The 14,076-nt window shown below is 37.6% G+C and overlaps 1 protein-coding gene across 13 annotated transcripts in view; it reads left to right on the top strand.

Moving 5' to 3' along the window:
* The first annotated feature begins 632 nt into the window (after window positions 1–632).
* WIZ (WIZ zinc finger) overlaps window positions 633–14,076 on the top strand; it is a 62,968-nt gene continuing 49,524 nt past the window's right edge. For 6 of the 13 annotated variants that reach the window (XM_087955648.1, XM_087955640.1, XM_087955647.1 and 3 more), the window contains exons 1-2: window positions 948–1,009; window positions 8,159–8,615. In XM_087955648.1, the coding sequence (XP_087811774.1) occupies window positions 8,240–8,615 (376 nt within the window). In that variant the 5' untranslated portion in view covers window positions 948–1,009; window positions 8,159–8,239. Of the gene's footprint in view, window positions 843–879; window positions 1,021–1,079; window positions 1,409–6,525; window positions 6,635–8,158; window positions 8,616–14,076 lie in introns of those variants that run through there. The other 7 variants (XM_026676977.2, XM_087955643.1, XM_087955642.1 and 4 more) reach the window with 7 other exon arrangements.

Raw genomic sequence — 14,076 nt, 5'->3', positions numbered from 1 at the left:
CTTCGTCCCCTTCCAGCCCGGATTGTGGCATCTTCAGCGGTGCTTTTGGTTCCAGATAGGCGCGCGCCAGAGCGCCGCAGTAAGTAGCCGTGGAATTAACTTCCCGCCTCTCGACTTTCTTCGCTCAAGCGCGGGTTTTGCTCCCGTTTAAAGGGATCGCGTCGCCCAGGTTTGCAGGCGGAGGAGTCTGGACACCTGTCCGCTTCCCTCCCGATTACCATCTGCCTTCGCATACAACGTCTCTCCGCCTCAGCTCACTTTTCCGGGGACGGGGAGGGGTGTGTGCCTTGCAAAGAAGCCACGTTGCCACCGCGAGGAACATCGGCTTGCTTCGCACGGCCCCGCTTCGCGACGCCGGATCCCTGGCAAAGAGCCGGATCCGGGGCCTCCCGTAGAATGAAGCCCGAGGCCCTTCCCTTGCCTGTGACGTCACCCGCGAGCCAGAGGGGAGCGTCTCGCCTCGCTTCCCCCAACATGGCGCTGCGGCCGTTGTGTTGCTATAGACGCTCTGTGCCTGCGACTCTAAGGAAGAGGGGTGGAGAGGCGGTCGGATCAGCCCAGGCAGCTGGGCTGGCCGGGTAGGGAAGAGAGGGAAAAGGCGGGGGGGGACTTCGCGGGACGGAGCGGGGGATTTAAAGGAGCCATGTCCCCGGCGCGACAGCCTCGGCTGCTGTTGCTGCTGCTGCTGGTGCTGCTGGAGAGGCCGGAGCCGGGCGGGGGACCGAAGAGGAAGGGACGGCAGCAGTTCTGCCCGAGCCAAGCAGACCAGCCGACCCAACCCTGAGCGCCCGGGGGGGTGGGGTGGCGGTGGCGGCAGAGGCGGCGGCCCCCGCCACAGGATGGTGAGTGTGACCCGGGAGGCAGAGCGGAACCGGGAAGAAGGACCTGGTCGGAGGGGATGTAGCCAGGAGGGAGCCAGGGGGCGGCGCTTCGAGGCGGGGGCGGGGGGAGAAGACAAGTGACAGGGAGGCGAGAGTGTGCCCGCAAAACCAGTCCTGCTGTCAGGGAGGTGAGTGGCAGGTAGGCCACGGGCGGGGGTGGCGGGTCCGGCTCCTTTTACTAGGGGCGCGAGGAGAGGGTGGTCGGCTCCTGCAGCTGCGTTCACACGGGGCAAATGACAGGTCCCGTGGAAGCTGGCCGGGGACAGAGGAGCTGGAAGAGTCGAAGAGGCGGCGGCGGCGGCGGCTGGGGGTCACTTCAGACAGGACAGGTGCAGGGGAAGGGGGCGAGTGGCCCTGTAAGGCACTCAGCGGTTCATGAGTGCTAGACTCCTGAAGGTAGCCATTGGCGGTAAGATTTGGACGATATGATGATGACAAGGTGTGAGCTTGGGTCTGTCTGTCGAGGTTCTTCGCTGGGGGAGTAAATTCATATTCCTCTTGGATGTGGGGAGCATAAGACCATCCAGGTGAGTGGAATAAATTGTTCAGGATAGAGGATTATTTCTATGGTGATTTAGCCCTGGGCAAAGTTCTTGTGAAATTCGAAGTTGTTGCATCTGAAAGGGCTCAGCCTCAACTAGCTCAAAACAATTGTCTGTTCTGGATAATGGACATGGCTTGTGACTAATAATAGGCATGGCCTGTATAAAATTTATTTTCCTTAAGATTGCACTTTTGTATCCAATTATTCGCTTGAACTCAATGGGAACTGCTTCTTAGTAAGAATGTGTAGAATTATTATTTTAAGGTTCCTGTCACTGAAACTGGCTGCTCATTTGGCATGTGTTTTTTTGGATCAAGCAGTTTACTAGGGTCTTACCTGAATAGCTAACCAGTGAAACAATTACTACAATACCCAGGCACACAATCTTAAACCTACTTATTTGGAAGAAAAATACATTTGGAAACAGGGATATACCTGACTCCTCAGGCATGTATTCTTTATTATAGATTCTTTTATTCTATAACCTGTGGGAAATATTTCCTGTTATCATTCTTATATAACATTTACACTATCCAAATCCTGCTTGTGTTTGAAATAAAAAAGTGTATGGTCATAGTTTGAGACCTAAGTTTTCTGAGGGAGACTGGTGCTTCCCATTAGGAAATATCTAATAGAGTGCTGAAAGTGACACCGAACAAGCAATGTCAAAAATGTGATGAACATCATCAGTGAGGATAAATGCTATGTTTAATTGTTCACAACCAAAATTGTAAACTAATTATTTTGAGAAGAAAGGAGATAATATTGTTAAATTTAGGCACCAATGATGTTAGGGATAGACTTATAAAAGGATAATTTTTATCTTTTATAATTCCTTTTCTGTTTGCTTCACTTAGAGGTTCTTCCAAATATTAATCTGTAATTGTCTTGCCAGTTCACAAAATTTTAATGGAATTTAAATGGACTTCCAGTGAAAATCCTTACTATTTCTCTCTTCCATCTTATTATGAAATACTAACACATACACAAACACACATATACAAGAGCACACACATTGTAAGAAAGAGAGAAATGGAATAAGGATATTAGTAATAGCAAGAGCTATCCAAAAGGATGTATCTTTAGCTGCATATAACAAAAACGTTTATAGTTTTGCTTCAAAGAACTACTTTACTGAGTGCTTCGCTGCTATTTCCTGGATATTAGGAAAAGTTACAAAATGCAGAATTCAAAGACACCACATTAGACTACATTATGTACTGTATGTTGACAGTCTCTTCTTAGATATTTCAGTGATACAGTAACTTTAAATCTATTGTAGCAAAAATGATAAACTTGTAATTCTTTAAAATTTAATAGAATGTTCTATCAAGCATTGTCCACATTATGTCAGTTCTACATGTATATTTTTGCTCATTTAAGCAGTTACTACATCAATTGTATCTATAGAATGATTATCCAATAGATTCAACTGAGACAGACTCAGAACTTCCCTAATTCTGTAGTCTTAATGCCCATCATAGCATTTTATGAGTCATCATATAAATAAAGATTTTTATAATATTCTCAAAAGTATTATTTGAAGAAGAGCTTTGGAGATTCTTGCCCTTCTAACTATAGCCTTAGATTGAATGTGAGCTTCAAAATATAACAATGAAATACCAGGTTTTGTTGCTAGTAACTTTCATATCTGCAATGAGCAAAAAAAATTAAAATAACTAAGAAGAAATTCTTATATTCATGGAAGCAGCTTTGGCTTGGGATTAGATCCTTGAGGGAACAGTTTTTACATTTGTAAACTATTTTTTATACTGAGAATAACAAGGTTTAGTCAGAACAGAGACATTTTCCCGTTCACACTTAGCAATTGCTACTCGCCTTAAGTAAATTGCAGATTATAATATGGCTGTTAAAAAACTGAAATCTTTGTTGCTTCCTAGTAGTATGTGGTTACGTTTTTCAGTTTACTGAATTCTTCATCATAAGACCTTATTGAATTAATGATGTAATGGGAAGTCTATTAACTAATAATTGAAGTATATGTTTGTATATTACTCATAGCAGGGAAATGTTTGCTGAAAACATTTATTGGCAATTCTTTTCCTTCTCTTTGTCATCTTTATTATTTCTTTCTTTGCCTTCTATATAGTTGAAATTCAGATTGTAATTTCTTTAAAACTGAGACCTAACCTAAACTGTGCTATTACTTTTTAAAATAAAAATAGCATTTTATACATGTCAAACTCTTGTACAATTTTTTCTCTTTCATTTACAAAAAAATTGATATATCAGTACATACTGTAAAGCAACATATGATAATCGGTTAAAGGAAGTTATATCTGTGTAACTTTGTTATAAATTCTGGAAGCAGAAGTACAATTTTCTTCCTCATCACTGCAATTTTACATATACTTCTCTAAGAGTACTGTAAATATAATAACACAACTTCGGAATGAATAAATGTGCATAAGTTTTAGTTTATTTAAACAGCAATGATCATATTCCTAGTCCAGTATTTTGTGTGGATTATTTTGAATAATGTTCAAGTAAGGGTATTAAAACTATGATAATTTAATTGCTTTCACACTATATTAACACACACTGTGTTTGGTTTTAGCTTAGTGTGTTATATGAATCCAGCTATTGTAGTTTATTGAAGAAAGCATGATTTAACATAATATATAAACACAGCCTTACTATATGGACTTCTGATAGTTTGGTAAATTATGATAATAATGCCATTTTGTTTTTCTTGTGTATTTTTCATTTCAGCAAGCAGTAGTGCTTATGTTTTACATTTTTGCATTTCCCATTTGGAATAACAAATTGTAGTACCTTTGCTTTTTTTAACATTTGTACCTGAGATAAATTACTTAGCATGATTTCTTTCATGAGTAAATGTGCTTTTCTTGTCAAAGATGCATGGCAAGGGAATCATGGCAGTGTATTAATCAACTATATTCAATATGCTGTATGCATTAAACTTATAAAAAAATTAGTGCCCTGTCTTATTTAGTTATTTAACACAAAGGTCCCAGTTGAGGAATGTCGGAGGTAGGTTAGAGCAACTATGTTAAAAACTAAACTATAGTTCACCATCGTTCTGCTGATTACTGCCTTTCTGGTGTAGCATCTTTGCAAACTCCCAATAACATTTATAAGGTCAATTTAGGTACTTGCCACAGCAAAGCAGATTGTAAGGAGGCATGTTGAAGAGACTACTGACCTTTGGGTGGAGGTCAATTTGTCATTCAAGAAGAATTTATATAGAATAAAGATATAATAAATACTACATACTGAGGAAACTGTGAAGTGGTTGTCTTCTGTTTTTACCCACATACCATGTATATGTATTTAGACAGCCGCAGACAGCTCATTTAATTTCACTTATGAATATCTATCTCCTCCTAGTGGTAACTGTATTTGTTGATTTTCCACTGGCATTGGTTTTGGGATGAAATAACCATGTTTTCTTGATTCCAAATAAATTGTCTGAATCTTACTGTTTAAGGAAACAATCTGAGTCCATTAGAACCAGCTACTATTGACTGTAGATGAGATAATACGTATTGCCAATCTCTCTGTTAATATATTGTTTAAAATGTTATTCATGAAAAACAATGAAGTGCAGCAATTTTATCCAACTTCCATGTACACACCGGGGTACTTCTTTGCATGCTATGCAGTGTTGATAATACAACTATGTTTATGTTAATAACTAAACTGTTTTTGTACTTTTTTTGCTTCTTGTGAGATGGGCAGTTATATAAATTTGATAAATAGCAATTTGGTCATCCAAATGTGATAAATGTCATATAATAGACAAAACACATAGTTTATCAAAACTGTGGCTTGATCACAGCTTATATGACCATCCACAGTAATTTGTCTTTTTTTTCAAGCTAACTATAATTTAATGTATATCGGTTCATAAAGTGGTCTATGACTAATATATTTGCTTTTAATTAATATGCCTGTTTTCCTCTTCACCACTGCAGGATGTAGTTGACACTTCATATATAATTCAGAACAAAAAGTAGATATTATGACATGAAATGAGAGAAAAATATATACTTCAAATTCTAGATCCTATGTACACTTATTTTAAAAGTATGAACTCAGTGGCTAGAATTCTGAATTTAGTTCTCCTGGTGAGAGTGTCCCATTAATGGACTTCATAGGTTAACAGAAGAGCAGAAGCATTTTTCTGTTTTGTCTATAACTTCTTGAACACAATGACACACAGGAAATAACTGACTTGGAAATTATACTTAAGAAAAATATATTGAATGGTAGATTGCAAATTGAATATGATTCAGCAAAATTATATAATTGAAAAGTGCATTTTAATGTGTATCCATAGAAGTAGGGTAGACCAGTTGGAGGCCAGTTCTGCTTTCCAACCAGCTAAATTAGGAACAGAGTTATTGCAATTAACTATGCTTGAAAGTCAAAAGGATAGCCATCCTTAATTCTTCCTATTCTTTCAGAGAGAAGTAGGAAGAGCCAACAAATAGGAGAGAAATAGAGCCTGGGAGAGGAAATTGGAGGGTTGATTGACTCAATGAGGAAGAATCAGCCTTACAAAGTAGAAGAGAAAAAGACAGATGTCTATATTTGTGTGATTAAGGAATAGAATGCATGATTGTTTGTATAACAGATGAAAAGAATATATACATGTAATATCTTGGAAATAGAAAAACAGTGACTAGATTTACACACTTACTAAATGACAATGTGGCTGGGAGGGGACTGGCTTACAATTAAGTAAGTCCTTGTGATCTGTAAACTATTGTTCATGGCTTAGTTATGTGAACATAGTCAACTGTCATTTATGTAGGAACTCAAGATAAAGAAACTTGGATGTGACCAGATCTGTCTCCCTTTCTCCCTTTATTTATTTATTGTTGAACATGATTGTGAAAGAATGATTATATTTGCACTATGGGGTTTGCTCATTTTTGCATTTGAAAGGAAGTAATTTCAAAGTTAATCTTCTATTTGGGAAAATTATTTTTAGAAAAATTTTTAGAAGTTATTTTATGAAATTAGCTAACCTTTTTGAGAATTGATACAAGAAACATGGGATTAAAACAGTGTGCTTGCATTCTAATTTCATCTTCTTTCCTTTCTAAAAAGGAATACTTTATTCCAATACGACATATTAGCTACACTTCATACCAGGCATTTTATGATAGCACCCAGCCATATCATCCTCAAAACCTCAATGGGCTCACAGGCCAAAAAGGTTTGAGACTCTTTATATAAGACATCATGGAATTCCAAATTAAATTTAGACATGGATTTTTTTTATTTAAAAAAGTTACTTAAATGTAGCTTCAACTAGTTTTATCTTACTTTGAAAGAAGAGTTTATACAGAAAGAAATAAGGTCACATGGGCAGTTGGTTTATTTGGGCACAGAGATAATAGAAATCATGGCAAAATTACATGAACACCTTAGAGTCAGGATGATTGCTCAAGGTGTCTCCTGCCAAATAGAGATTGGCAGATGGTTACTGGAATGCTGACCTGAACAGAAAATGCCATTCCTAGAAAAGCTTGTCTGATAGTTATTTTATGGTCCCTTTGGTATCAGGTAGTAAACCTGTTCATTTGAGACTATTTAAAAAGTTTTCTTAAAAGACTGAATTAACTGATGTTTAAAATTATTTTATTTATTTATTTCTTCTTGTGGCACTGTTTTTTCTGATTTATTTTGTAGTAACTCCTTACCAAATAGAGCAAAATGTTAAAAATATGTATAACATAGGATTTGAGAATTGTCAGTTTGATACAACTTTCCCACCATAATGTATCTTCATCTGTGTAATTCAATAAACTCAATATAAATCCTAGGTGTAGATAGTTATGTTTCTTTGGAGAAAATTGTGTTTTCCTTTTAGGAATTGCTTTTTATTGAATTGTACATAGATTGCAATTCTACATTTAATACTTACTTAATACAGCTGAATGAAATACTGACAGTATCTGTAATAAAGATTAGTCATACATTTAAGTGACCAATAGGAAAGAGCTTCCTGCTTGAGAATGATATACTTGCTAGTGTTTTTTTTTTCTATTTCCCTTCCCATGCATACATATAGACAACTGTCTCTGTTCATGCATGTCATGTAAGCTTCAGATTATACTTTTATTTCAGAATATGGTGAGGAATTATCCCACAATAGATAAAATGCAACTGAGACATAATTCTCATTAAATGCTGTTCTATACATTATATAGAATTTCTGACACCAATGTGCCACAAATCAAGTTGAAAGCACTCTAATACTATAAAACTCTAGTGGTCAAGGCTTCAAAATATGTATGTCATATCCTTGTCTTCTGCAGTAAATATTAAAGTTTTGTATAGGGCAGTATAGCTTGATGCTTGAAGTCAAGTTTGGTGCTTGAAATCTCACACTTTCTTGGTTTACTCCAGCCATATATCAATATCCTCCTGCAGCTGTGATACCTATGTTATAGATTGTCATCTGAGTTAAGCTGTCTTACAGGCAAGACAAGGCTGTAAATAAAACATGTTTGACTTGGTGTATATTATTATATTTATTCTGTTGAATAAAATAGTTTTGTTCAACTCTAGAAATGATCTCTACCCCTAGATAAGAGACTTTTGTTCTAAATCACATAATGAATATTTGTAATAGGTACATTATATTTCAATCAGCATATTTCAAAAAGAGTTGTGTGAAATTCATCCTTCTAAATTATTCTAAACACGAGACATTATGATACCTTTTTTATTATAGGTTGTCTGGCAGTAATTGTTGCAAATCCACCAAAGCCTTGATGTTTGGTTTGTGAAATTGACACAGCGGAATCCACAAGGAATGGAGAAATCGGTTTCCACTGCTTTATCAGAACAGGAGAAAGAGCATGAGGATGACCAAGGAAAAGCTGTGCCAATGACCCTTGTGTCAAACAAAGAGGATCTTATTGCCCTTGAGTATCCCCAAGGTGAAGCGAGAATTCCTACTTTTTTTAAAGATGCAAAAACATCTCTTGAGCTCATAGCTTTGTTGAGGGCATCAAAGGAAGGGGGGATTGATCTGAAAGAGGCTGTCCCAAATTCTTCAGAGAAACTAGAAGCCATGAATAGTGAAGGGAAAGTGACTGAGATGTATAGTCATAAAGAGGGTACCAGTTTGTTATCCATGTTCATTCATCAAGATTCAGATGCTGCTTTGGAAGACTGTGAAGTCACAGGTAAGTCTAGTACTATATAATGGCAGGCTTCATAAGGTTTTATTTCTTGCTCCAGAGATAAGCCAGAGTCCAGAGAGCACCCTGAGATGAAAATGAATGAATTATCTAACAAGTCAAGAAAAAAATCACAGAAAGATCTAAATACAATTCTTATGCTGTGGATAATTGGATTAAGGTTGGAAGTATATAATGTTTATTTCAGATACATAGGAACAGAATAAACACATAACCTAGTATTAGGGACACAGTTGGAAACCTTTGCCTTTTTTATTAGGAAGCATGGGTAATTTTTTGTTAATTTCTGCAAATGGGGCTGAGTAAGCTTTTTCAAGCTGGGGACAACTCTTTGTAGCCTGTTTGGGAACATAAAATATACAATGTGATTGCACTGATGTGGGTGGGATCCAGAGGTGGTATTCAGCAGGTTCTGACCCGTTCTGGAGAACCGGCAGCAGAAATTTTGTGTAGTTTGGAGAACCGGAAAATATCACCTTTGACTGGAGATTTTACAGTATCCTTCCCCTGCCACAGCCGCCAAGCCACGCCCACAGAACCGGTAGTAAAAAAAATTGAATCCTACCACTGGTGGGATCTAATAGTTCGTACTCTTTTTCATAAAGATGAATTAAGGAGCAGAAATGAAGCCTTAAATCTCACAAAAGGCTTGTAGGAAGGAAGTCCATAAAAATGCTTGTGTGTTGAATCTTTTAGATGGGGGGTGGAGGAGCTAGTCTTGGAGTGTTTTTAGTTAGCAGTCCTACCATCCGGGCATCTTGTATGTGCATTGTGTTCATGTAGAAGGTTAAATAAGTGGTGGGAAAGCATATTAAGGTTACAGATTTTTTTATTTCAATTGAAGTAATTGCAGAATAAGATCCTTCTCTGGATATGTCTCTTGGCTGCCTCAAATTGACACAGCATGCTAGAATACCACATATGTTTTGTCTCCTAACAAAGTATACAGTGAAACAAGGAAGTGTACCCTTAATCAAAAAGATGTGTTATTAGAAGAAATTTAGGAGGTGTAGAAATACAATGCAGGTAGTCCTCATCTTACAACCACAATTGAGCCCAAACTTTCTTTTGCTAAGTGAAACATTCAAGTGAGTTTTGCCCCATTTTCTTGGCACAGATAAGTTGAATCAGTGCAGCTGTTAAGTTAGTAACATGGTTGTTAAGTGAATCCGACTTACCCATTATCTTTGCTTGTCAGAAGCTTGCAAAAGGGGATTGCATGGCTCTAGGACACAGCAACTGTCATAACTATGAGTCAGTTGCCAAGCATCCGAATTTTGATCACATGACCATGGGGATGCTGTAATGGTGGTCAGTGAGAAAAATGGGCATAAGTCATTTTTTCAGTGTCATTGTAACTGAATGGTCACTAAATGTAAGTCAAGGATTTAGTATAATTATAGAAATGATAAATGATAATAAATACAATATCAAATCTCTACATGGTAGAATTCTGCCCATTGGAGATTTGTGACTTGAATTTTAGTTGTTGGGTATCATTTCCTTGGAACTCTATAAAGTTTATTTTTCTGGGTGTTCCATCAAGCTGAGTAAAAAATATCCCTTTTTCATGGTCAAATGTAGTTTTTTTGTAACAAAAAACAGTTTTCCCCACAGTAATTCATTAGTACGGCAAATATTGTGTGGAATGTATCAGAATTATTAGTTTTGGATGTTAGGGACTGAATGACAGTATTAACTCTGATCTCTGTTATATTTTTATATCTGCTATGATTATTGTTTCCTTGATAATTATGGTCTGAGAATCCATCCATGGATATTTTTATTTACATATAAGAAAAATGAAAACCTGCTCAAATGTTTCCAAATAACATTCAGAAATAGCTAAATTTTAAAAAGTATATAAATGTCTTTCTGCTTGCCTATTTTTTCTTTTTCTTTCTTTCTTTTTGCCAACTTTGTTAGCTCTTTCTGGTCATGAAGGAACAAAGAAAAATATGCAGAGCATTGAAAAACATGCTTCGTAAGAAGCTGTGAAATTTCATTAGGCCTCACTCACACATTTTCAAGTTTACCTTTCACAGCCAGAATGACTAAAAGCCATTCTTTTTTTAGCTAAAAGTTTATATTTGCAGTTCAGTATGTGGTGCACCTGGAAACTGGATCAGAAATCATAATAAACTTGGTTTATTATGTGCTGAGTGACCAGTCTCCTTTCAGCAGTATATAATGGTGTACCTCTGACATTTTGCATAGGAAATTGTATAGGAAGCTGCCATAGATTTGTTGTCAGAGGTAACTATTGCAAAGGTTCTTCTTTCCGAATCCTGACCATAGACCAGTTTGCAGTGCACCTAAGATAACACGATATAACTCCCACCTCAACTAATTAGACAAAGTGAAAATTACAGTTGTAGGATACATGTGATAAATTGGCATTTTGACAAATAAGAAATTGGCCAATTGCCCAAGTATGTTTAGCCAGAAGAACAAGCGTGAAATTTATTTACTTAATAGGTTGAGGTGCTTTGTTTCTTATCTAGAGGCACCTATCCGGGCTGAGAGCTTAGAGAAGGAAACTTCCACTGGAAGGATAACTCAACATAAAACTTACTATTAATGAGAGTGTTGTTTCAGTGAGCAAGTTTCTATGATTGTTTTCAGATGATTTCTACAGTTAATCCTCATTTATCAACAGCCTCATTCAGTGACCTTTTGAAGTTATGCTAGTACTGTCTCTTCATCATGTGATTGACATGGCCATCAGAATGTAATGTGCTGTTGCTTTTCTCCCCCTCTCCTGATTTTAGAGCAGAGAGATTGAACAGAAAGTCAATACAAGAAAGTAAGGAAGTACACAGTGAAGAATACACATTGAAAGCAATGTGCTGGTGTTTGCAGCTACACAAACAGCCCACATAATTTCCCACTGTATGCTTATATATTCTCCAATCTCTCCCTTTTGCGAAGGAGGGAGGGGAGAGGAAAAAAGCAAGCAATTGCTGTAGGCAATTTCTCATGTGCCTGGTTAATTCTACTCCAGAGCAGAAAGTTTAGAGAGGAAAGGATTACAAGAGACTAGTAAGCAGGCACTTAGTGGGGAATGCAGCAAGCTGTTTATGTTATGCACTTGAAGCTGCCAGTGCCAGCATTGCTTTCAATATGTACTCCCATTGTCAGTCTGCTTATTCTCTTGTAATCCCTTCCTCTCAAATCAATGTAAATACAGATATTAATTCCTTCTTGTTAAATATCCTGGGTTTACCATTTCAAAGGAAGGGAAGGAGGTCAGAAGGTAGGCAAAAGTGACAGATGTAAAGTCTCAGTTTTGAGCCAATAAGCACCCTTGCAGTCACATGATTTCCCATTTACTGTAACAGCTGTTTTGCTTAGTGAGTTGCCAGTTCCAATTGCAGTCACTAAACATGGACTATATTTACTTACTAAAACTGTTGTTTTGCTCTGGAAGTAGATGCCACATTTCTGGAATGAGGGAATTAATTGATGTATCCCTCATATTTACTTGTGCGTGGGAAAAGTTAGATTGGTTTCATTTTTGCTGCTATAATTTTGATGAACTTATTCATGAAGATCACAGGTGTCAAACTCGCCATGTCACATTGCCATCACGTGATGTATTGTGTAGTTTTTTTTCCTTCGTGGAACTGGGGTGGGCGTAGCCAGTACGTGATGCATCTGACCTGATGGCCACCACACCCCTGATAAAGATGATGAAGAATTTGGTAACATTATCAAATATTTTCTAAATTTCTGGAGTCTGTGACAAAACCTTGTATCTCTTAAGATTTTTTAAAAAAATATTAAAATACATTTAAGTAATTTTTTTAATCCTATGGATACAAAGTTAATATTTTGTAAAATTTATGCGTCTCTTTTTAAAATAAACTCTAAATGTGGCTAATCCTGTCTTGCATTAACAGAATTCTTAAGACAGCTAAAAAACAATGGGCCTCTGTCCCAATGTGGCTTTTTTGGCCTACAGTGTGTTTGTGATCCTGTTTCTTCTGGTAAAAGTGAAGACAAGAAATGTCTTCAGTGTTGGGAGTTTCCGGTTTGTCGGCTTCGCGGCGGTAGGGATTCGCGAAGCTGCGCGATCCCTGCCGCTAGCCGTTTTGGGGCTCCGACCGGACGGGTGCGGAGCAAGGCTGCCCTGCAGGGGTAGCTGAAGGTAAGGGGATCCGGAGGAAGGGTTTGGGGTGTTGCAGACCCCCTCCCTGGCGGCAGAACCCCCTGTTACCAGGGCGGTGCAGCGGCGGTCCGTAATGGCCGCCACAAAGAAGTTGACAGCCGGGCAAGTATGCGCAGGAGGAAGAAGAAAGTTATTGAAAGTAAAAGTTCTTCTTGGTCGACCCAGGGCTTTGAGATTTTTCTAATTTAATTCCTGGAAAAGATGGTTTTCTGATGATTTCTTCCACAAGAGAAAAAAAGCGGCTATTTTGAGGTGCTGAAGGGAAAGTTTACTCTCCTCCCGACGGAATTAAGCCGGAAGGGAGAGGATAAAGAAAATATATTAATTTGGATCTTGTTGGAGGAGATGCCTTGAAGACTTGAGGACAGAAATACAATCTTAATAAGGCTTTAAAATATAGACTTGGATTCTTTTTTTTTTATTTGTTTGATACCACCCCTGGAAGAGGAAGGGGGAATTTTGGCTTGCTTGGATTTATTGAGGATTGTGGATTTTGGGATTGTTTTGCCTTTCTCTCGGAATATTTGGTTGGTGTAAGAAGAAAGAGGAATAAAGAAAAGAAAAGATTTATTTATAATGGCTTTCCTTTTTGAAGACCTGAGGGATGAATATGAGCAAACAAAAGCAACCTGCAAAGATGGCATGGAAAAAGCTTTTCTATTTCTAGAAATGGCGCTGGTCAATTACCAACAGACAATGGAACAGATGGAACGGAAGAAGAACAACAAGGAAGAGACGAAGACGCCATCTTCATTGAATCCCAAAACTTATCTAAGGAAGAAGGAAGGAAGAGAGCAAGGAAAATGAAGGACTTAAGATCTAAAAAACATTTGAGAAAGAGAAAAATATGATCCAAAGTAAATATAATGATAACAAACAAGAGAAAAAGGGAACACAACAGAGAAGGGATCCCAGCAAGGTAGAGGTTAGAAGAAGAAGGGGGGTAGGAAGATTTGGTGGGGGAAGAAAGAAAGGGGAAAGGCGGAGAAAAGCCTCAAAGCTTTAAAATTGGATGGGAGAAGAGGGATTTTTTTTAGAGACAAAGGATGAAATATAATTTTCTGTAAGAAAGATTCTGCTAAGGTACAGAAGATGGTATTGTAACATTTATATTTGGAATAGTAAATTAGAATGGTTTAAGATTTAATAAGAAATTAAAATGTTGAAGTTTTTAATAATGATTGATTTTTAAAATGTAATAAAATATCGAAGGAAAGGAGGATACAATGTATTTAAACATTTTTGGTGGATAGAATGTACCAAGCAGAACCAAAT

This window comes from Notechis scutatus, chromosome 2, assembly GCF_049901735.1.
Source record: "Notechis scutatus isolate UNSWTSFEM ecotype Mainland chromosome 2, rNotScu1.2, whole genome shotgun sequence".
Lineage (NCBI taxonomy): Eukaryota > Metazoa > Chordata > Lepidosauria > Squamata > Elapidae > Notechis > Notechis scutatus.
Note: the sequence above shows the minus strand (reverse complement) of the source record. Positions and strands in the feature narration are given on the sequence as shown.